At 46.5% G+C, this 24,009-nt stretch overlaps 1 protein-coding gene across 1 annotated transcript in view; it reads left to right on the top strand.

Annotated features, from left to right (window-relative positions):
• The window catches only part of MUC16 (mucin 16, cell surface associated), a 113,524-nt gene that overhangs the window by 64,434 nt on the left and 25,081 nt on the right, over positions 1 to 24,009 (top strand). Inside the window, exons 27-41 of the mRNA XM_069590304.1 lie at positions 2,583 to 2,618; positions 2,841 to 2,906; positions 7,429 to 7,550; positions 7,728 to 7,798; positions 9,031 to 9,203; positions 10,722 to 10,757; positions 11,024 to 11,083; positions 12,364 to 12,488; positions 12,642 to 12,709; positions 13,344 to 13,516; positions 14,717 to 14,752; positions 18,217 to 18,341; positions 18,432 to 18,499; positions 19,388 to 19,560; positions 21,345 to 21,380. Of these exons, the coding sequence (XP_069446405.1) occupies positions 2,583 to 2,618; positions 2,841 to 2,906; positions 7,429 to 7,550; positions 7,728 to 7,798; positions 9,031 to 9,203; positions 10,722 to 10,757; positions 11,024 to 11,083; positions 12,364 to 12,488; positions 12,642 to 12,709; positions 13,344 to 13,516; positions 14,717 to 14,752; positions 18,217 to 18,341; positions 18,432 to 18,499; positions 19,388 to 19,560; positions 21,345 to 21,380 (1,368 nt within the window). The remainder of the gene's footprint in view (positions 1 to 2,582; positions 2,619 to 2,840; positions 2,907 to 7,428; positions 7,551 to 7,727; positions 7,799 to 9,030; positions 9,204 to 10,721; positions 10,758 to 11,023; positions 11,084 to 12,363; positions 12,489 to 12,641; positions 12,710 to 13,343; positions 13,517 to 14,716; positions 14,753 to 18,216; positions 18,342 to 18,431; positions 18,500 to 19,387; positions 19,561 to 21,344; positions 21,381 to 24,009) is intronic.

The following is a 24,009-nucleotide window of genomic DNA, read 5'->3' as shown; positions in this document are numbered from 1 at the left end:
TCAGCTATTTCCAAAAGTGTTAGCTTTCCTAGGTTGTTATTGTTATTTTAGTTGCTAAGTTGGGCTAGACTCTTTGCAACCCCATGGACTATATGTAGCCTGCCAGGCTCCTCTGTCCATAGGATTTCCCAGGCAAGAATATTGCAGTGGGTTTCCATTTCCTCCTCTAGGGATCTTCCCAACCCAGGGATCAAACCTTCATCTCCTGCATTGGCAGGATTCTTTACCACTGAGCCACCTGGGAAGCACTTCTTAGGTTTTTATGAATAGTTCTAAGTGGGCTTCCCTGGTAGCTTAGCTGGTAAAGAATCTTCCTGCAATGCAGGAGACCCTGGTTCAATTCCTGGGTCGGGAAGATCAACTGGAGAAGACCCACTCCAGTATTCTTGGGCTTCCCTGGTGGTTCAGCTGGTAAAGAATCCGCCTGCAATGTGAGAGACCTAGGTTCGATCCTTGGGTTGGGAAGATCCCCTGGAGAAGGGAAAGGCCACCCCTTCCAGTATTCTGGCCTGGAGAATTCCATTGACTGTATAGTCCATGAGGTTGAAAAGAGTTGGACACAACTGAGTAGTTCTAAGGTAAAGGATGGTGTGAATGAAGGAATGGAACTCCACAGATTTGGGATAAAATCAGTCTTGTGACTTAGGATAATTTATTTAATCCCTCTAAGCCTCAGTTTCTTTGTCAGTAAAATTGAGATAAAAGTTTCATATAGAGGGATTAAATTTTGCACACAGAAAATTTCCAATCAAACACTTATGCAAAAAAAGGGGGGAGGATGGATAAATTAGAAGTCTGGAGTTAACATACACATACTACTATATAAAAAATAGAAAGTCAACAAGGGCCCACTGTACAGCCCAGTGAACTCCACTGACTCTATAATGACCCACATGGGAAAAGAGTCTAAAAAAGAGTGGATATACATGTGTGTGTGTGTGTGTGTGTGTGTGTGTGTAACTGAATCACCCCCACTGCACACCCAAAACCAACATAACTTTGCAAATCAACTACACTCATATGGGTTTCCCTGGTGGCTCAGCTGGTAAAGACTCTACCTGCAGTGTGGGAGACCTGGGTTCAATTCCTGGGTTGGGAAGATCCCCTGGAGAAGGAAAAGGCTATCCACTCCAGTATTCTGGCCTGGAGAATTCCATGGACTGTATAGTCCATGGGGTCACAAAGAGTCAGACATGACTGAGAGAGTGACTTCACATTTTCACACCGATATAAAATAAAAATTTTAAAATGCCTTATACATACACATAGATCACTTATGGATTGCCTTTGCATTCTAACTGTATGCCATGAGTCCTGCCATTTAATGATCAAAACTCTAGAAAGAATCATTTTCCCCATCTTAGACATAATAGAGGACAGACATTCATCAAACGCTTTCACTGTCAGCGATGGGCAAAATCTGAGTGTCCTTTTTGTAACCACATGTTGAAGCTGATACTCTCCCCTCCCAGAAGGGATAGGATTCTCCAGTTTTCCACAGGACCCATCCTGTGTATCATTTCCCACTTGAGCAATCTCTCTTGATGACTCAAGAAAGCCCATGGGCTATTCCTGCATTCCAGGACTTTCATTTATAAACTTGTCTGAGGCATAAAGCCTTTCTCCAGAAGATGAAAGAGACTTGGAACTTCCATTCCCAATGCAAGGGTCCCAAGTTTGATCCCTGGTCAGGAAACTTCCCTGGTGGCTCAGATGCTAAAGAAACTGCCTGCAGTGCAGGAGACCCAGCTTCCATCTCTGGATTGGGAAGATCCCCTGGAGAAGGAAATGGCAACCCACTCCAGTATTCTTGCCTGGAGAATCCCATGGACAGTGGAGCCTGGCTGGCTACAGTCCATGGGAATTGCAAAGAGTTGGGCACAACAGAGCAACTAACTCTGCTCCTAACAGGGAACTTCATCCCACAAGCTACAACTAAGACCTGCTGCAACCAAATAAACAAATTAAAAAAAAAAAGATGATGAAAGATACTATCAATCTGCCTGTAGCCAATGGAGACCCAAGAGTGTGGCCATTCATCTTCCCCCTGGCAATATCTCAAAATCTCCTCTAGAAAAGCATGAATTTAGAGCCCATGTTCTAGAAATGTCAGTGTATTTATCTTCCCAAATAAATTGCAAGGGCTCCCCTTGTGGCTAAGTGGTAAAGAATCCACCTGCCAAGGCAGGAGATGCAGGTTTCATCTCTATCCAGAAGATCCTTTGGAGCAGGAAATGGCAACTTACTCTCATAGTCTAGCCTGGGGAATCCCACAGACAGAGGAGCTTGGTGGACTACAGCCCATGGGGTTGCAAAGAGCTGGACGTGACTTAGTGACTAAAACACACAGTAAATTGTGAACCCATGAAGACATATATTGGATCTTTGATTTCTCAGCCTGGTGGTCTGTAGTCCATGGGGTCACAAGCCTTTTAAGAACAAGATGCAGTTGTTCCTCCATCATAACTCTTGCTTTGCAACTTGAAGTCTCAGTTGAGGGTGGGGGTTGTTGGTCCTTGAGCTCTATCTTGGCCATCTCATTCCTGCTTGCATCCCAATCCTGTCTCGATTTCTCATTGCAGGTTACACCCAATGGACGTCAGCCTCCACCCCCAGTGGTGAGTACTCAAGACCTTGATAACTGTGTGCTCCAGGCCCCTGGTGGACAGACACTGATCCCCTCCTTCCAGAGCCTCAGGAAGCAGAGATATGGGAGGACCTGGGTGTCTCATCCAATGCCTGCTACGTACAGTGGCTCCAATTGGATCAGAAGGATGCACGTGGTGGCATCCATGCCCCACTTAGAATCCCTATTCTCACTCCAGACCATTTCTCCTCAGCTGCTGGGACCTCCTCACCCTTCCCAGGGACTTCCATGGTGCCAACCCACTTCCCTAACTCCACAGGTAGGTGACTTCTTTCTCCAGATCTTTCTGTTGCTGTGTGTGCTTAGTCACTCAGTCATGTCTGCCTCTTTGTGACCCCATGGACTATAGCCTGCCAGGCTCCTCTGTCCATGGGATTCTCCAGGCAAGAAGACTGGAGTGGGTGACCATGCCTTCCTCCAGGGATTTTCCCACCCCAGGGATCGAACCCAGGTCTCTTACATTGCAGGTGAATTCTTTACGCTCTGAGCCACCAGGGAAGCCCCCAGATCCTTCTAGGAAGCCTCAAAGCTAGGACCCATGGGTTTCAGAGACAAGCTGCCATGAAACAATGAGAACTACCATGGGCTGCCCCTGCACTGCTCTAAATTCCAGGGCATGGAATATGAATTCTTCATCCATCCAGTTCTGTTGACCATGGGTAATTTACATATCCTCTCAGTGCCTCAGTTTCCTCACCTGCCAAGTAAGAATAATAATATTGGTGGTCTTTGTGAAAGTGAAATGAAAATGTGAGTATATCAACTATATGCCAATTTAAAAATTAATTTAAAAAGAAAGAAAATGTGCATAAAACACCTACCACAGGGAGTATCAAGGATTTTAGTGTGGCAAATATTTATTGGATATGTGTTCTGTGCTAGCAGAGGGAATAAGATTTTAGTCCCTCGCCCCCTCTACTAAGGGCTTCCCTTGTGATGGACGGTAAAGAATCTTCCTGCAATTCAGGAAACCTGGGTTTGATCCCGGGGTCAGGAGGCCCCTCTGGAGAAGGAAATGGCTACCCACTCTAGTATTCTTGCCTGGAGGATCCCAAGGACAGAGGAGCCTGGCGGACTAGAGTCCATGGGGTTTCAAAGAGTCAGACACGACAAACAACAATCTTTCCCACTCAAACCCTTGGCAACTACTAATCTGTTTTCCATCTCTATAATTTTGTTATTTTGAGAATGTTATATAAGTACATGTAAGCTTTGAGGATTGGCTCCTTTCATTCAGCATAATATCCTTGAAATGTGCTGACTCTTTTAACAGTCACTTAACCTTCATAATTTCTCTACAATGCATAATCTTCCCCATTGTACAAATAAAGAAATGGAGATAGGCAGACAAGTTAAGTAACATGCCCCTGGTCACATGACTGGCGAGAGGCTGAGAGAATTTACTATAGAACCGATATAATTTACTATTTAAATTTTTTTAATTTATCATTTTTAAGTGTTTATTCACAATATTGTACAGTCATCACCACCATCCATTTCCAGAAAATTTGCAGCATCCCAAACAGAAACTCCAAACCCATTAAACATTAAATCCCCTTAACCCCCATGCCCAGCCCTGGTATCCTCTATTCTCTCTTCTGCCTCTGTGAATTTACCTAATCTAGGTAACTTTATGTGAGGGGAATCATACAGTATTTGTCTTTTCATGTTTGATTTATTTCACTTAGCATAATGTTTTTAAGAGTCATCCATGTTGTAGAAGTATTAGAAGTTCATTCCTTTTATCAGTTCAGTTCAGTTCAGTTGCTCAGTCGTGTCCAACTCTTTGCAACTCCATAGACTGCAGCACACCAGGCGCCCCTGTCCATCACCAACTCCCAGAGCTTGTTCAAACTCATGTCCATCAAGTCGGTGATGCCTTCCAACCACCTCATCTTTTGTCATCCCCTTCTCCTCCCACCTTCAATCTTTCCCAGCATCAGGGTCTTTTTTCCAATGAGTCAGTTCTTTGTATCAGATGGCCAAAGTATTGGAGCTTCAGCTTCAGCATCAGTCCTTCCAATGAATATTCAGGACTGATTTCCTTTAGGATGGATTGATTGGATCTCCTTTCAGTCCAAGGAACTCACAAGAGTTTTCTCCAACACCACAGCTCAAAAGCATCAGTTCTTTGGTGCTCAGCTTTCTTTATAGTCCAACTCTCACATCCATACATGACTACTGGAAAAATTATAGCTTTGACTAGACAGACCTTTGTTGGCAAAGTAATGTCTCTGCTTTATAATATGCTGTCTAGGTTGGTCATAGCTTTCCTTCCAAGGAGCAAGTGTCTTTTAATTTCATGGCTGCAGTCATGATTTGCCATGATTTTGGAGCCCAAAACAATAAAGTCTGACACTGTTTCCACTGTTTCCCCCTCTGTTTCCCATGAAGTGATGGGACTGGATGCCATGATCTTAGTTTTCTGAATGTTGAGTTTTAAGCCAGCTTTTTCATTCTCCTCTTTCACTTTCATCAAGAGGCTCTTTAGTTCTTAGCTTTCTTCCATAAGAGTGGTGTCATCTGCATATCTGAGGTTATTGAGATTTCTCCCGGCAATCTTGATTCCAGCTTGTGCTTCATCCAGCCCAGCATTTCACATGATGTACTCAGCATATAAGTTAAATAAGCAGGGTGACAATATACAACCTTGATGTACTCCTTTTCCTATTTGGAACCAACCTGTTGTTCCATGTCCAGTTCTAGCTGTTGCTTCCTGACCTGCATATAGGTTTCTCAGGAGGCAGGTCAGGTGGTCTGGTATTCCCATCTCTTTAAGAATTTTCCACAGTTTATTGTGATCCACACAGTCAGAGGCTTTGGCATAGTCAATAAAGCAGAAACAGATGTTTTTCTGGAACTCTCTTGCCTTTTCAACGATCCAACAGATGTTGGCAATTTGATCTTTGGTTCCTCTGCCTTTTCTAAATCCAGCTTGAATATCTGGAAGTTCTCAGTTCACATACTGTTGAAGCCTCACTTGGAGAATTTTGAGCATTACTTTGCTAGCGTGTGAGATAAGTGCCGTTGTGCGCTAGTTTGAGCATTCTTTGGCATTGCCTTTCTTTGGGATTGGAATGAAAACTGACCTTTTCCAGTCCTGTGGCCACTGCTGAGTTTCCCAAATTTGCTGGCATATTGAGTGCAGTACTGTAACAGCGTCATCTTTTAGGATTTGAAATAGCTCAACTGGAATTCCATCACCTCCACTAGCTTTGTTCACAATGATTCTTCCTAAGGCCCACTTGACTTCACATTCCAGGACGTCTGGCTCTAGGTGAGTGATCACACCATCATGGTTATCTGGGTCATGAAGATCTTTTCTGTAGAGTTCTTCTGTGTATTCTTGCCACCTCTTCTTAATATCTTCTGCTTCTGTTAGGTCCATACCATTTTTGTCCTTTATTGTGCCCATCTTTGCTGGAAATGTTCCCTTGGTAGCTCTAAATTTCTTGAAGAGATCTCCAGTGTTTCTCATTCTATTGTTTTCCTCTATCTCTTTGCATTGATCACTGAGGAAGGCTTTCTTGTCTCTCTGTGCTATTCTTTGGAACTTTGCATTCAAATGGGTATATCTTTTCTTTTCTCCTTTGCCTTTGGCTTCTCTTCTTTCCTCAGCTATTTGTAAGGCCTCCTCAGACAACCATTTTGCCTTTTTGCATTTCTTTTTCTTGGGGATGGTCTTGATCACTGCCTCTTGTACAATGTCATGAACCTCCATCCATAGTTCTTCAGGAACTCTGTCTATCAGATCTAATCCCTTGAATCTATTTGTCACTTCCACTGTATAATCGTAAAGGATTTGATTTAGGTTATACCTGAATGGTCTAGTGGTTTTTCCCTACTTTCTTCAATTTAAGTCTGAATTTGGCAATAAAGAGTTCATGATCTGAGCCACGTCAGCTCCTGGTCTTGTTTTTGCTGACTGTATACAGCTTCTCCATCTTTTTGGTATTGACCAGCTAGTGATGTCCATGTGTAGAATCATCTCTTGTGTTGTTGGAAGAGGGTGTTTGCTATGACCAGTGCATTCTCTTGACAAAGCTCTGTTAGCCTTTGCCCTGCTTCATTTTGTACTTCAAGGCCAAATTTGCCTGTTACTCCAGGTATCTCTTGACTTCCTAAATTCCTTTTATAGCTGAATACTATTCCATTGTATATACCACATTTTCTTTATCCATTCATCTGTTAATGGATACTTAGGTTTCTTCCACTTTTTGGCTGCTGTAAATGCTGCTGCTGTGAGCATTTGTTTTCAAGTCTCCAAGTCCCTGTTTTCAGTTCTTTGGGTGTACATACCTAGGAGTGAATTAACTTTATGAGGAACCACCAAACTGTTCTCTATAGCAACTCCACCTGCGTTTCCACCAACAATGCATGAGAATCAAATTTCTCCATGTCCTCACCAACAGTATCTTTTTTTTTTACATGGCATGGCTTGCAGAATCTTAGTTCCCTAACCAGGAATTGAACCTGGGCCCTCAGCAGTGAAAGACTAGGTGGAGTCCTAACCACTGGACTGCCGGGGAATTCCCAACGCTTCTTTTTCTTTCCTTTTTAAAAAGTAGTAGCCATCCTAATGAGTGTGCACCCTACTGCATTTAACAGCATTTTGCTTTGCTCCTTATTTAGCCTTCTGTCTCTGGTCCTACAGTGGCCTGCCAGCTGGGAATCTTTGCTTCCTCAGATCTGGGTCCTCCATTTCCGTCCCTGGAAGTTATCTTAGAGGTCAGCCCAGGTCTGACTCAAGAGTGGTCTTTTTCCTTCCCCTGCTGCACCAGGAGTCCCTCTTCTGATGCCTTTCACCCTCAACTTCACCATCACCAACCTAATCTTCGAGGAGGACATGCAGTACCCCAGCTCCTGGAAATTCAATGCCACCGAGTTGATCCTGCAGGGTCTGGTGAGAGCCCCGCCCATCAATGCCAGCCTCACCCACTAACACTAGCCCCACCCACTTTGCCCCAGCTCCACCCACTACTGCCAGCCCCACCCACCTGACCTATTAGTCCACCTATGTCCCAGCTCCTCCTGGCCTCTCTCAGCGGTTCCTTCTCAACTCCCCTCTCCTTTTTAATAGCTCAAACACCTGTTCAAGAATAGCAGCAGTCTGGGATCCCTCTATTCGGGCTGCAGACTAGCCTTGCTCAGGTAAGACCCTCCCCAACAACACAGCCAGTAGGTTAATGGGACGGTAATCTACCAGCTCCCTGACTTCACTCACGCTTAGCATGACTGCTGTTCATGGATACTAAGTATTAACAACAACAATAACACCAGCAACTAACAAGTGCTAAGACCCAAGGCAGTGTGCTGTTACTTTATATTTAATCATCAGTCCTCTCCACAGACTCAGGTAGCAAGAACAAAAGGAGAAACTGAGGCTCAGAGGGATTAAGTAATTTGTGAAGGTCACACAGAACAACCCCAGCATTTCAGGCTCTAGAGCCAAACTCCTAGCCCTTAAACAGCACTGCCTCCACTGCCTGCCTTCATTACGTCCTTGCAAGGTGTGTGCTCAGTCCCTCAGTCATGTCTGACTCTTTGCGACCCCATGGACTCTAGCCTGCCAGGCTCTCTTGTCCATGGGATTTTTCAGGCAAGAATATTGGAGGGGTTGCCATTTTCTACTCCAGGGGATCTTCCCCACCCAGGGATTGAACCTGCACCTCTTATGTCTACTGCACCGGCAGGAGACATAATGAAGAAACTTCTTTATCACTAGTGCCACCTGAGAAGCCCAGTATATGTTATATATGGTGTAGGAATAGTAATTACACGTGTGTGCGTGTGTGCTAAGTCACTTCAGTTGTATCTGACTCTTTGCAACCCCGTAGACTGTAGCCCACCAGGCTCCTCTGTCCATGGGATTATCCAGGCAAGAATACTGGAGTAGGTTGACATGTCCTTCTCAGGGAATAATTACCTATAGGAATGTGATATTAAGATTTATACAGTTTTCACACAACAGTAAGATACAAATTCTATTCAAATTCCCATAGACTGTATACTGGGAGACACTGGAACATATCCAGGGACATGAAACAATATGCAAAAATTTCATAGCCTAAAGGTATTGAAGTCATACAGAGTCTGTTCTCTTATCGCTGTGGAATTATGTCAGAAATCAATATCCAAAGATATTTGAAAATAACCCAAATATTTTCAAGTGCAATGTGACATTTACCAAGAGAGATCTTTGGCTTAGCCATTGAAAGTCTCAGTAAAATTAAAAGACTGAAAAAAACACAGAGGATGATCCCAGAAGTTTTCTTGTTAATTCAGGCTTCTGAGGTTTCTGCCTTAGGGGTGGCAAAGAGAGGGAGGGCAGGATGGACAGATGGAGAGCTAGTTGGACCAACCATATGGAGGTTTTTACACAGGCCTGAGAAGGACGGCACAGCCACCAGAGTGGACGCCATCTGCATGCATCGCCCTGACCCCAAAGGCCCTGGATTGGACAGAGAGCAGCTGTACTGGGAGCTGAGCCACCTGACCCATGGTGTCACCCTGCTGGGCCCCTACACCCTGGACAGGGACAGTCTCTACGTCAATGGTGAGCAGCTCAGACTTGAGATCACACTCCCTGTCTTGCCCTTAGAGGCTTGGCTGTGTGCTCTGGGTGTGTTGATTCAGATCTTGGCTTCATGGTTTCTTCTTTTTTAAAAAGAAAATAGATTCATCTATTGCCTATGCTGGGTGTTCTTTGCTCTGTGGGCTTTCTCGAGGTGAGCTGAGCGGGGGCTACTCTCTAGGTGAGGCTTCTCACTGCAGTGGCTTCTCTTGCAGAGCACAGGCTCTAGGGCCCAGGGGCTTCAGCAGTTGCGGCACTTGGGCTCAGTAGTTGTGGCTCCCAGGTTTTAGAGCACAGGCTCAATAGCTGTGGTGCACAGGTTTAGTTGCTCCAAGACATGTGGGATCTTCCCGGACCAGAGGTCGAACCCATGTCCCCTGCACTGGCAGGTGGATTCTGTATCACTAAGACACCAAGGAAGCCCCTCATGATTTCTTTTTAATCTTGAACCGACTCCACCCTCAAGGCCTTCTCTCCTGATGAGAGGATGCTGATGGGGAATCCTTGATGGCCTCTACCCCCTGAAGCCCCTTTTATTGCACCAGAGTATCCTTGACTCATATTGGGTCCCCGTATCTCCCTTAACCCTGACGCACTAACTGCTCCTCCCCACCTTTCACTATACCATGAGCTACACTCAGGACCTCCTCCTGGTTCCTTGCGGGGCTCACTGCAGACCATGTGCCCTGGGCTCATGACACACATTTCGGATCACCTGTCCTCCTATCGGGTATGGGGAGGGTTTGAGCTTGTCTCAAACTTGCCTGCACCTTTGGTTTGTTCCCTCATTCGCGGCATTTCTGGAGATACATTGAGGGATCAGACACTCAGAGAGGGTGAGGGGAAGAGATGGCAGGGGGATAGACAACAGATGACCTGATTCAGAGAGTCCCCTCGGGACTGTTTTGCTGATCCAATGGTGAAGACTTCACCTTCTAATGCAGGGGGTGAGGGTTCAGCCCTGGTCAAGGAGCTAAGATCCTGCATGCCTTGTGGCCAAAAAGCCAAAACATAAAACAGAAACAATTCTATAACAAATTCAATTAAAGACTTTAAAAATGGTCCACGTAAAAAAAATCTATTAAAAAATCTCTCTGTTTTCATTGCATTCTCTAAGGTTTCTCTATACAGTCTGCACTTTGAAGGTGCACCATGAACACTACTTAAATAAATCGCTGTTATAGTGACTGGGTCACTAAGTCATGTTCACCTTTTTTGCAACCCCATGGACTGTAGGCTTCCAGGCTCCTCTGTCCATGGGATTTCCCAAGCAAGAATACTGGAATGGGTTGCCATTTTCTTCTGCAGGGGATCCTCCTGACCCAGGGATTGAACCTGTGTCTCCTGCTTGGCAGGCAGATTCTTTACCAATGGGTATTAAATAAATTAAATATATTAAATAAATAGATTCATAGAAACTCAAAGGGCCCCAGATTCTTGCCACTCCCACCCCCCCCCCATCCTTATACCTTCACCTTTTGTCTCCTTCTCTTTCTGCAGGCTATACCCATCAGGCCCTGAACTCCACCCCCAGCAGTGAGTAGTAATTTGTGGGCCCTAGTGTTTCATTGCTTTGGGGCCCATCTTTCCTCCCTGTTATCATTAGTCCATGTACCCAGAGGTGGAAGGTACCGGGAAATCTCTGGACTTTCCCTACTTTCACTCTCCAGCTGGGAAAAAGACAAGCCCGGCACAGCCCTTAGGCTGAACAGGAAAAGGATCTTAAGGTTCCATGATGGGCCCTCCTTGATTAGAGAAGCCCTCTCTTCCACTGTATTTGCCTAACTGTGTTTTCTTCTCAGTTGCCACAACCTCTACCATCTTCCCAGCAACTTCTGTGGCTCCCGTCTCAGTCTCTACAGGTAGGAGCTTCATCTCTGCACTGTTTTCCTGCAAAGATCTTGGGCACTTGGTCATTGGAGATCATCATACTCATTCATTCATTCATTTGATAAGTATTTATTTAGCACTTACTATACAAAATGCCCTGGTGATACAGCAACAAAAAGAATAGAAAGGGCTAGTCTTAGATGGGCTTCCAACACGAAAGACAGAGACTAAACACGTGAATGTACAAGTAAATATTGAATTATAATTAGCATTATCAAGGGTGAGATTTGGTGGTGAGAAGGGTTGGTTCTTTCTCTCAGGGAATTTAGTTTTTATTTCCAGAAAAGAGAGGAATCGCATGAGCTACAAGTATAGCTGTCTCACAGGTCCTGGTCAGGGACTTAGGCAGACTCTGGCTCGATCAGAGGCCAGCTTCCCATTCCTGGCCTCCAACTGGCCCAGAGTAGATTTCAATACCACCCATTGACCCGACTGAGGGTCTGAGATATCATTATCGCTGGCTCGCTTGAATCTCTAGGTACTCATCAGCTAGGGCCTCTGAAGGAGTTCTCACCACTGACCACTCAGGCCAGAGTGAGTGGTCACTACAGGTGGGACTTGCCAGTGGTCCTAAGTGGAGGGGTTAGGAGCACAGACTCCTGGACCACACACCTGGATTCATTCTGTGCTCTGCCACTTATAGATTAAATGGCTTGGGGCAAATTACTTAACCTCCCTTGAGTTTTTACATCTGTAAAATGGGGATAAGAATACTATCTCCTTCCAAAGGTTTTGCCTCAAGAAGTAAATGAGTTAAAATGTAAGGAAGGTACTTACAACAGAGCCTTACCCATAAAAATGCAATGCAAGCATTTCTTCAAACAAAATTTCAAAAACAATAAGTAGATGAATCTCAGAAAAATAATTGGTTTTTTTTAAAAAAGCTAAAAAAAAAAAGAAAAAGGATATCTGTCTGGAATTTTAGCTAACTGAAAGGTCAGATATGCTTGCATCCTGCCTGTGGATATATTGGATTGGCCCAAAAATTGTTTGGGTTCTTCTGTTATAGCACATAGACAGACCTGAAGGAACTTTCAGGCCAACCCAATATTTACTCTTTAGTGTACTTTTTCATAACTATCTCCAGTGCTTCCAGTGAGGGTACTGTATGGAATCTCCTCTCTATGGAAACTACCCATGCTGGGGGAAGACCCTCCCCAATCTTGAAGACATGCAGGTGGGATGACCTATGCCCCCGCTTATTGAGCATAGGGTAAGCTCAGTGGATATCTCTCTCAAATTCCTACTACAGTAGCCAGCCCTGCCCTGGTGCCATTCACCCTCAACTTCACCATCAATAACTTGCACTATGTGGAGGACATGCATCGCCCTGATTCCTGGAATTTCAACAACACAGAGAGAGTCCTGCAGGTTCTGGTGAGAGCCCTGCCAACTTCACTTCTGCCCCGCCCACCAAACATAAGCCCCACCCACCTCACACCTGCTCCCGCGGATGCCAGCCACACCCATATCACATCTGCCCTTCTCCCAACCCTCACACCTCCTATTCTCCCTCTCCCTCCTCTATAGCTCAGACTCTTGTTCAAGAACACCCGTGTGGGCCACCAGTACTCAGGCTGCAGACTGACATCACTCAGGTAGGACCTTAGCGTAGGCGGCCAGAGCTGCCTCAAATGCTCCCAGACCCAAGGAGTTTGACCTTCCTCCTTCCTGTCTCCCCTGTATCCTCAACTGAGGTGGTATTCAGGAGTCACCTACTTAAGGACCAAGGACTTCCCCCAAGAGTCCCCAGATTCTGCAGACTATCAGCAGGATTGAACCCCTGAGCTGGTCATCCTTCTGAATTCCCCCCCCCCTCCCCTTGACCAATGAGAGCATTTCCTTTAGGTTTTCAATTCTATCCTGATGATTTTTCTCAAGAGAAGCATGCCTTCTTCACCTGCTTTAATCCCAAATTCCAGCTGTTCCCCTATCCAGCTCTTCATCTGTCTCAAGTGTGAGCTCCCTTGTCCCCATCCCAGAAAGAAGCAGGCTTCAGATTTGCAATTTAATTGAAATACTTCCTCCTCCCCCCACTACCAACTCTGCTCATAGTCCCAGGTTGGCTGGAAGTCTGTGCTCTCAGAAAATCTAAGTCTGACTTCTCACCTCTCTACCAGCCTTCCCATTTCCCCTGGCCCCTTCCTGTCCTATCCCCAGAGATCTCGATACCCTCCCTTACCCCTAGAGTTTCCATTTATTGTCATCCTCCTCTCCTGCTGCTCCTCCCAGGCCTGAAAAGAATGGAGCGGCCACCGGAGTGGATGCTGTCTGCACCCACCGCCCTGATCCGGTGGACCCTGGGCTGGACAGAGAGCAGCTGTATTGGGAGCTGAGTCAGCTGACACACGGTGTCACCCAGCTGGGCCCCTACACCCTGGACCAGGACAGTCTCTACGTCAATGGTGAGGGTCTGCCATCCTTTTTATATATTTTATTTCTGCTGGGTTTTGTTGCCGTGCGATCTCTAGTTGCAGTGAGGGGGGCTACTCTCTAGTTGTGTGTAGGCTTCTCATTGCGGTGGCTTCTCTTGTTGCGGAGCATGGGTTCTACAGCATGTGGATTTCAGTAGTTGTGGCGCATGGATTTAGTTGCGCCTCAGCATGTGGAATTTTCCTGGACCAGGGATTGAACCCATGTCCCCTGCATTGGCAAGCAAATTCTTAACCACTGGACCACCAGGAAGACCACCATCATTTTTTTAATGTTTGCATTTCATGAGGCCCCACATTCTCCCTATCCTTTCTTCACTTTGACTCAGCTTTCCCCTCTTCTCCCTTCCTCCCCTTACATGTGTAGGATACAGCCACCAAACTCAGCCCACCACCCCTAGCAGTGAGTATTAAGAGGCCTCAAAAGTCTCTATAACCTTCTGTCTGAATCCCAGCCCTTGGGAACAGAAGAGTCCTGGAGCCCACTGCCTCCTCTCCCTACCCTCATCTCCCTCCAACCTTGGGAAAACAGAGACCAATGCCCACCGAAGTCCCAGGTGTAGCCCCTCCTTCCTGGGTTCCCCAAGATGATGAGGTCCCCAACCCAAGCACTTGGAATGTTTTCTCCCAGCTTCTGTGATGACAGTGCCTCCATCAATGGTGAGGGGCTATGTTGGGCGTGGGTCTCTTCATTCCCACTGTGTGGGCTCTGCTGCAGAAGGGTTCTGCACTTCCACTGTGGACTCATATTTCAAAGTGCTTAGAGCTCACCTTGGTCTTCCCAGGTGGCTCAGTGGTAAAGAATCCATCTGCAATTCAGGAGACTCGGTTTCAATCTCTGGGTCAGGAAGACGCCCTGGAGGAGGAAATGGCAACCCTCTCCAGGATTCTTGGCTGGGAAAGCCCACAGACAGAGGAGCCTGGCAGGCTATAGTCTGTGGGATCACAAGGAGTCCAACATGACTTACCAACTAAACAACAACAGAGCACACCTTTGTCTCTCTGGAGACCGAGGGCAGTAATAGACTTTGATCCCTTCCTGGTGAGCACTCGGTCTTCCTTTTAACAACTCAGAGCTATATCAGTCCAGCTGCCGTCTCTCCAATGGCCAAGCTGTCTCTTCATTAAACGTCTCTCCCTCCCCTTCCTCACTGTCTCACCCCCTCTTTACAGGTTACTCCCATCGGACCTCAGCCACCACTGCCAACAGTAAGTATTTCTGTGTGCCTATGACCGCCTCCCTTCCCCTGAAAAATAGGAGTTGTTTAACCAGCCAACCTTTCTCTCCTGTTATACCCCTCTGGATGGTAGGGGTCTAGAGGACATACATAGCAAATGTGGACTGAATTACAGGTGGCAGGAGTCACCTCTCCTCCCCTCCCTGATACACACAACTGAGGATGGTGCCCTGACTGCAGGCTAAACAGGGCAGAGCAAGACACATTTTTTGTTTCTTTGTTTTTATTTTTTTTAACTTTTTATTTTATTTTGGAGTATAGCCGATTAACAATGTTGTGATAGTTTCAGGTGGACAGCAAAGGGACTCAGCCATACCTATACATATATACATTCTCCTCCAAACTCCCTTCCCATCCAGGCTGCCACATAACATTGAGCAGAGTTCCCTGTGCTCTACAGTAGGTCCTTGTTGGATATAGCAGAGTGTACACGTCCATCCCACACTCCCTAGTCAGGATCCCTTCCCCCCTACCTCTGCAATCCTTCCCCCCTACCTCTGCAATCCTTCCCCCCTACCTCTGCAATCATTAAGTTTGTCCTCGAAGTCTATGAGTCTCTTTCTGTTTTGTAAGTTAGTTCATTTGTATAATGTCTTTTTAGATTCCACGTTTAATGGATGTCATGATGCTTCTCCTTCTCTGTCTGACTGACTTCATTCTGTATGACAATCTGTAGGTCCATCCATGTGACTGCAGATGGCATTGTTTCATTCTTTTTCATGGATGAGTAATATTCCTGTGTGTGTGTGTGTGTGTGTGTGTGTGTATACACACATCTTCTTTATCCACTGCTAAAACAGGAAGGAAAGTTATGATCAACCTAGACAGCATATTAAAAAGCAGAGACATTTGTCAACAAAGGTCCATCTAGTCAAGGCTGTGGTTTTTCCAGTGGTCATGTAAGGAAGTGACAGTTGGACTATAAAGAAAGCTGAGTGCCAAAGAATTGATGCTTTTTGAACTGTGGTGTTGGAGAAGACTCTTGAGAGTCCCTTGGACTGCAAGGAAATCCAACCAGTCCATCCTAAAGGAGATCAGTCCTGGATGTTCATTGGAAGGACTGATGTTGAAGCTGAAACTCCAATACTTAGGCCACCTGATGCAAAGAGCTGACTCATTGGAAAAGACCCTGATGCTGGGAAAGATTGAAGGCAGGAGGAGAAGGGGACGACAGAGGATGAGCTGGATGGATGGCATCGCTGACTCAGTGGACATGGATGTGGGTGGACTTCGGGTGTTGGTGATGGACAGGGAGGCCTGCCATGCTACGGTTCATGGGGTCACAAAGAGTCGGTCACGACTGAGTGACTGAACTGAACTGAACTGAACAGAGGCACATTTTTATAACTAGAACCACCACCAATGCCTCTATTTCTTTACAGTTGTACCACTCTCAATTTCATTTCTGGTGTCTTTTTCCTCAGCTGCTGGGACCTCCACATTCTTCCCAGTGTCTTCTCTGGTTCCATCCTCCAAGCCTACATGTAGGAAGGCTCTTACTGGTACCCAGGCCATTTTTACAAAATCATTCCCACCAGATCACTTCTTCCTTCATTGCTTACTCACCTTCCCTGAGTGAACACATCCATTTCCGTGGATCTTAAGGGCCATCTGGCTGCTTAGGGTCCAGTTGTTCAGAATCTAAACCCTGAGTCCAGCCCCAACCACGCAGCAGCTCCCGACCCTGGGTCCACCCAGCTGCCAGACATCACACAACCTCTTGGTCTCTGACCCTTAACAACATCATCCTCTCCCAAATTTGTTCCTTCTCCCCATCACCAAAGGCAGGGACATGAGTGCCAGCTTAAGCCCTCCCTCTCACTTACCACCCACGTCCATCCATCACAGAATCATCTCCTTTCGGAATGTCTTGAGTCTTTCCTTTCCCTGCATCTGCATTGCTTAATCTCTATTTGCAGTTTCCACACTGGCTTCCTAGTTTTCCCCACAGCACCTGCAGTGTCCCTCCCAACGAGCCTCTGTCCATATAATTCCTCACTTTAATTTACTTATTTTTGGCTGTGCTGGGCCTTCCTTGCCACTTGCAGGCTTGATCTAGTGGCAGCGAGCAGGGGCTCCTCCCTAGTTGCGGTGCACAGGCTTCTCATTGTAGCGGCTTCTGTTGTGGAACACGGACTTCAGGTGCTCGGGCTTCAGTAGTTGCAGCAGACAGGCTCAGTAGTTGAGGTGCGTGGGCTTATTTGCTCTGTGGCATGTGGAATCTTCCTGGCAAGGGATCAAACCCCTGTCCCCTGCATTGGCAGGCGGACTTTTAACCACTGGACCACCAGGGAAGCCCTAATTCCTCTCTTGTGGACAATCTTTGGATGGCCCCATCTGGTCTACAAATTGAATCCGGACCCTTGTCCTGCATAGCCACTGCCTCAGTGTTCTGGGCTCAGAGGATCCCTCCAGTCTCACATCTACACTCCCCCATGGCCAATGCTCTTCATTCTGAGTGTAATTGTTCCGCCCACCTGCCAGGACTATAGCCACACTGCTCCCTCTGCTTAACACTTGCTCTGCTCCTATTCACCTAACTCTTACTCATAGGTTTGGTCACACTTAAAATGATGCTTCCTCTAAGAATCTTTCCTCAGTCACTGGCTGGGTGCCTATCCTGGAATTGCACACCATCCCCCACCCCCAGCTTCCCCTGCAGCATAATGACCTGCTCACTCCACTGGCCACGCTGGAAGACTTTGCCCTACTTATCTTTTTTAAAATATTTTATTTATTTGGCTGCATCCAGTCTTAGTTGTAGCGTTGTGAACTCTCAGTTGTGGCACACCAGATCTAGTTTCCTGACCAGGGATTGAGCCCGGTCCCCCTGCATCGGTAGCGTGGAATCTCAACAACTAGACCACTAGAGAAGCCCCATGCCCTGTTCATCTTTGGGTGTGCAGAGTCCAACACAGAACCTCACACACACTAGGTATTCAGTAAGTGCTCACGGAATGAATGAATGAAGGTTCCTGATGTCTTGGCAATTCCAGCCTGTTCTCTCCTTCAGCTTGAGAAGCCTACAGCTTTCCTTAATTTGCTTCTGGTGCCTTGCGTAGAGTTCCCTCTGCCGTACAGCTGGCCCTCATTAATTATCTGTTTTATGTGCAGTAGTGTACATATGGGCTTCCCAGGGGGCCCTAGAGGTAAAGAACCCGCCTGCCAATGAGAGAGATGTAAGAGATGTGGGTTTGACCCCTGGGTCAGGAAGCTCTCCTGGAGGAGAGCATGGCAGCCCACTCCAGTATTCTTACATGGAGAATCCCATGAACAGAGGATTCTGGTGGGCTACGGCCCATAGGGTCTCAAAGAATTAGACACGACTGAAGCAACTTAGCACACACAGTGTGTATGTCAGTCCCAGTCTCCCAGGAAACCTTGGCCATGACTGTGGCCCAAACTGGACATCCTTCTCTTCCTCCCCCGCTGCAGCCCCTGACCTTCACCTGGTGTCCTTCACCCTGAACTTCACCATCACCAACATGCACTACACGGAGGACATGGGGCGCCCATCTTCTCTGAAGTTCAGCGCCACCGAAAGGATCTTACAGCACCAAGTGAGAGCCCTTGGACGGCCTCTGTTAGGTCCACCTTGTCCCTGTGTATCCTCTCATCCCTTCGGCTCACCTCCCTCTCTTTCCCACCAGCTCAGGGTCTTGCTCAGTAAGACCAGTGTCGGCCCCCTCTATGCTGGCTGCAGGCTGGAGTTGCTCAGGTGAGACTCCCCCAGATGGAATGATTCATCCGGTCAGTGGACTCTCTTGCACCGGGCGCTGGACTCAGTGGCTAAGCATGTCCCTGGAAGTACTGAGCTCCAGTGCCCACCATGACCCCTCATGCCTTCTTCATGCCCAGATGGTGCTACGCTCGATGCTTGGAAACAAGGCATCATGTTGTTATTTACAGAATCTGTATGATATTTTGTTTCAAATGAAAGCTCTCCTTTGCGAAGAAGTGGGATAATCAGTGCAAATTCCTATCTGCAAATTCCTTTTTTTAAAGAAATCGATTTATTTGTGCTTTCATTTACTTTTGGTGGTGCTGGGTCTTTGTTGCTGCGCGGGCTTTCCCTAGTTGTGGCTAGCTATTCTCTAGTTGAGTTGCACGGGCTTCTTTCTGTGCTGGCTTCTCTGGTTATGGAACTCGGGCTCTAGGGTGCGCTGGCTTCAGCAGTTGTGGCACAGAGGCTTTGTTGCTCTGCAGCACGTGAGATCTTCCGAGACCATGGATCAAACCCATGTCCCCTGCATTGGCAGGCAGATTCTTAACCACTGGATCACCAGAGAAGCCCCTCTTTTTTTTTTTTTTTTTTTTTGGTCACATCACATGCATGATTTTAGTTCCTCCACCAGGGATTGAACCCAAGCAGGGCAGTGAAAGCACCAAGTCCTAACCTCTGGACCACCAGGGAACGCCCCTGCAAATTTCTAATTAAAATGTTTTCTGTCCTGAGTTGCTAGGGGCTGGTCTCAGATGAAAGACACAGGAGAACCCCTGCAGGCTCTCACGCTAATGCCTTCAGCATCCCCCTTAGCCTCCTCCCTTTCATACCTAGACAGACTCCTCCTTAGTGCTCCACGTTCCTGCGTCTTTTCTTCTCCAGGCCTGAAAAGAGGGGAGCAGCCACCGGAGTGAATGTAGTCTGCAGCCTCCGCTCTGAGCCTGCAAGACCCGCACTGAACGAACAGCAGCTGTACTGGGAACTGAGCCGTGAGACAGGCGGCATCACCCAACTGGACTCCTTCAGTTTGGACAGAAATAGCCTCTACGTGAATGGTGAGGGACTGTGTGATAGCCATGGTCTCTCAAGAGGAGGGGGACTTGAGTTGCCATTGTTTTCATTCTTCTAAAGGATGCTCTGATCCGTCTTTTTCTCCGGGTCTGGGTTGTCTTCATTATGATGAAGTAATAACTTGGTTCTGCCCAGTCTTGTTGCCTGCTTGCTTCTTCTTGAACATCCCTCCACCACCTCTTCTTCTCTGCTTTCCCCCACATAGGTCCCTAAATCCACCCTCTTCTTTAATCTTTTTTTTAAGTATAATATTTTTTATTTTATTTTTTGTATGAAAGTGAAAGTGTCTGTCATTCAGTCATGCCCAACTCTTTGCAACTCCATGGACTGCAGGCTCCTCTGTCCATGGAATTCTCCAGGCAAGAATACTGGAGTGGGTTGCCATTCTCTTCTTCAGGGGATCTTCCCAACCTAGGGATCGAACCCAGGTCTCCTGCATTGCAGGCAGATTCTTTACCATCTGAGTCACTACTTTTGCTTAATTTTATTGTTCTAATAGCAATAATGACATTAATCCATTAAAATGCTTCAAATTCTCAATAACACGTTTTCATTTTTTCCTTGAAATAACTTCCTTCATTTTTTTTTTTAATTGGGGTTTCCCTGGTGGTTCAGTGATAAAGAATCTGCCTGCCAACGCAGGAGATACAGGAGAGAAGCTTCAATCCCTGGGTCAGGAAGATTCCCTGGAGAAGGGAATGGCAACCGGCTTCAGTATTCTCACCTGTAAAATCCCAGAGGCCTGGCAAATCCCAGAGGGGCCTGGAAGGCTGTAAAATCCTGGAGGGGCCTGGCAGGCTACAGGCCATGGGGTCACAAAGAGTCAGACATAACTGAGCATGCGTGCACATAATTGCTTTACAGTGTTGTGTTAGTTTCTGCTGTACAACAATGTGGATCAGCTATAAGTATGTATACCCCTCCTCCTTCCTGAGCCCCCCCGCCCCGCCCCCATACCACCCATCTAGGTCATCACAGAGCACTGAGTTGAACTCCCACTGCTAAACAGTAGCCTCCCAGTTCAGTTCAGTTGCTCAGTCATGTCCGACTCTTTGCAACACCGTGGACTGCAGCATACCAGGCTTCCCTATCCATCACCAGCTCTCGGAGCTTGCTAGCTAGCTATTTCACACGTAGCAGAGCGGAGCCTGGTGGGCTGCCGTCTATGGGGCCGCACAGAGTCGGACACGACTGAAGCGACTTAGCAGCAGCAGCAGCAGCAGCAGCAGCAGCAGCAGCAGCAGCAGAGTATATAAGGGCTTCCCAGGTGGCGCTGGTGGTAAAGAACCTGCCTGCCGGTGCAGAAGACATAAGAGATGTGGGTCCAGTCCCTGAGTCAGGAAGATCTCCTGGCGGAGGGCACGGCAACCCACTCCAGTACTCTTGCCTGGAGAATCCCATGGGCAGAGGAACCTGGCGGGCTGCAGTCCATGTAGGGTCGCACAGAGTCAGATGCGACTGAAGCAACCCAGCACACACACACAGTGTATAGGCGTCGATGCTAATCCCCCAGTTCATCCCACCCTGTCCTTCCCCCCTGTGTCCACGTGCCCTTTCTCTATGTCTCTGTCTCTATTCCTGCAAATAGGTTTATCAGGGCCATTTGCTAGACTCCCCATATATGCGTTTACATACAATATTTGTTTTCTCTTTTTGACTTGCTTAATTCTGTATGACAGTCTGAAAGAGAAGAACGAACACCATATATCCCTTAATCTTTTCTGTTCACCCCAGTGCTGATTCAGCTTCTCTCATCTTCTCTCCGCAGGTTACACCTATGCAGCCCTGGCCCCCACTACCACCAGTGAGTATGCCTTGCCTGGATTTCCTGGCCCGCCTCCACTTTGCGATTGGGAAGTAGTTTTTCTTCTTCACCCTCTGTCCTCCATGAGGGAAGCTTCTGGAAGGTCCCTACCTCATCCCTTCTCTCTCTCCTGGATCCTGGTGGGAAGTTTTAGACAGGAGGTTTTAGACATATTTATGTTCTCCCACCTGGCTTCCCTGGTGGCTCAGCAGCAGAGAATCTACGCACAATGCAGGACTCGTGAATTCAATCCCTGGGTCAGAGTTATCCTCTGGAGAAGGAAATGGCAACCCACTCTAGTGTTCTTTGCTGGAGAATTCCATGGACAGAGGAGCCTGGTGGGTTACAGTCCATGGGGTCACATGACTGAGTGATTGAAAAACAACAACGTTATCCCACTATATTCGGACCTTCATGTGGCTTGCATTTTAATTCTCCTAAAACCATGCCCTTGGTCCTCTTTTTTAAATATTTTATTTATTTATGTGACTGCTTCGGATGCTGGTTATGGCATGCAGGATCTTTAGTTGTGGCATTCAGGACCTTTTTTTAAGTTGCTTATGCAGGATCGTTTTTTAGTTGCCGCATGCAGACTCCTAGTTTTGGCATGTGAGATCTTAGTTCCCTGACAAGGGCTCGAACCCAGGTCCCACGCATTGGGAATCTTAGCCACAGGACCACCAGGCAGGTCTCCAGTCACCTTCTGAGGAACTGAGACTGGGGCTTCAACATATGAATGGGGGAACAATTCATTAAAGTATATACACTCTATACCTTAATTTTCCATACAGTCATGTGATTTTGCTCCATTTTACAGTGAGGAAACTCAGACTCAGAATACCAAGCTACACAGCAGACAAATAGGTAAACCAAGAGTTCATACAATTCCAAAACTCATGTTGTCACTTCTTGCTATTTATAGTGAGTTTATCTCAAAAGACATGCTGATTTTTGGTGCACACCTATTATATTCTATTTCATGGACCAGACATAATAGGTGTTCACTGAAATGCATTCCCAGCAAATCCTGTAATGAGAACCTTGTAGGTTTTCAAGAATCTACCGCCCTTGTCTTTCTCAGTCACTAAGTCATGTCCAGCTTTTTGTGCCCCGTGGACTGTAGCCTCCCCAGCCTCCTCTGTCCATGAGACTTTGCAGGCAAGAATACCAGAGTGGATGGTCATTTTCTCCTGCAGGGAATCTTCCCAACCCAGGGATCAAACCCGCGTATCCTGCACCTCCTGCATGGAAGGCAGATTCTTTACCATTAACGCATCAGGGAGACTCACCCTTGCCTTAGGAGTGTGTTATTTCAACACTCTCAAACTGTCCTTGGGTCCGTCACTGATCAAAGAAGTGATGAGTGGAAGGAGAGAGAGAGAGAGAAGATGGATGAGCTGAGGAAAGGCAGAAAGATGAATGAAAGAAGGGAAAGTGAAGGGAAGGAGGGAGGATGTATAAACAGATGTGAGGAGGGAAATAGGAGTGAATGGAATGAGAGGAGGATGGATGGATGGAAGAAAGGAAATGATGGAAGGAGAGAGGGAGCAAGGAAAGATGGATGGAAGGAAGCAGGGGATGAAGGAAAGAGGGGCAGAAAGGTCATAGAAGGAGAGAAGAACGGGAAGAAGGAAGGGAAAGAGTGAGGTAGGAAAGACACATGGATGAGTGGGTGGATGGATGAGTGGGTGGATAGAGGAAAGGAAGGATAAAAGGACAGATGTACGGACAGGTGGGTGGAAAAAAGGAAGAAAGGATAGAAGGAAGAACAAAAGGAAAATAGAAAGGACAAATGTTTGGGAAGAAATATGGAAGGATGGAAGGAAAGGTGAACAGAAGGAAATCTGGAAGTAGTGATACATAGAAAGGAGCGGAGGGAAAGGAGGAGAAAAGAAGTGAACTTTTATCCCAGAGGAAAGTTTCACTTAATCACTTAGCTCCTGCTGTGCTTATCTAGTCTAGAGTCAAGTCAAGGGGTCTCTGGTCTCACTTGCATCATAGATTCATTTATTCTACTTCTCTTGGGGTCTGTGCATGTCACCCCAACTATTGATCCATCTGTTCCCAGCACTGTGCTTCTTAAATGGCTTACAAAACTTAACTTGTTGAAACTTCATAACAACCTTTGAAGCAGGAGTCATTATTATATTATCTTACACATCAGTTCACTGAGATCCTGAAAGGTTGGTTATAGCTACTAGATTGTTGGGTTTTTTTTAACCAATGCATAAAAGATTGGCATACCTGTCTGTAAGGGGAGAAGAAAGAGAAAGAAATACACACACACACACACACACACACACACACATATATATGGGAAGATATGTATATTTATTTATATATTACATAATATGTAATATATTAATTACATGTTTATATAGTATACATTCACTTATAAATTTATATTTAAATATAAATATATGTGCCTAGAGACAGACAGAGACAGAGAGTTGGAGAACAGAGAGACTATGACAGATGTCTGGGGTCATCAATGCTCTTTTCTCCTGGGAAAGAACAAAGCCACCAGTGTTTTCACAGAGCCCTCCACGCCTACATCAGGGCTCAAAAAATGAGTCCCCAAATCATTAAGCCAACCCTCACTGGTTGCTGGAGCCATCACATCAACAAG

The sequence above is a fragment of the Ovis canadensis genome, chromosome 5 (genome assembly GCF_042477335.2).
Source record: "Ovis canadensis isolate MfBH-ARS-UI-01 breed Bighorn chromosome 5, ARS-UI_OviCan_v2, whole genome shotgun sequence".
Lineage (NCBI taxonomy): Eukaryota > Metazoa > Chordata > Mammalia > Artiodactyla > Bovidae > Ovis > Ovis canadensis.
This window is presented reverse-complemented; position numbering and strand designations above follow the sequence as displayed.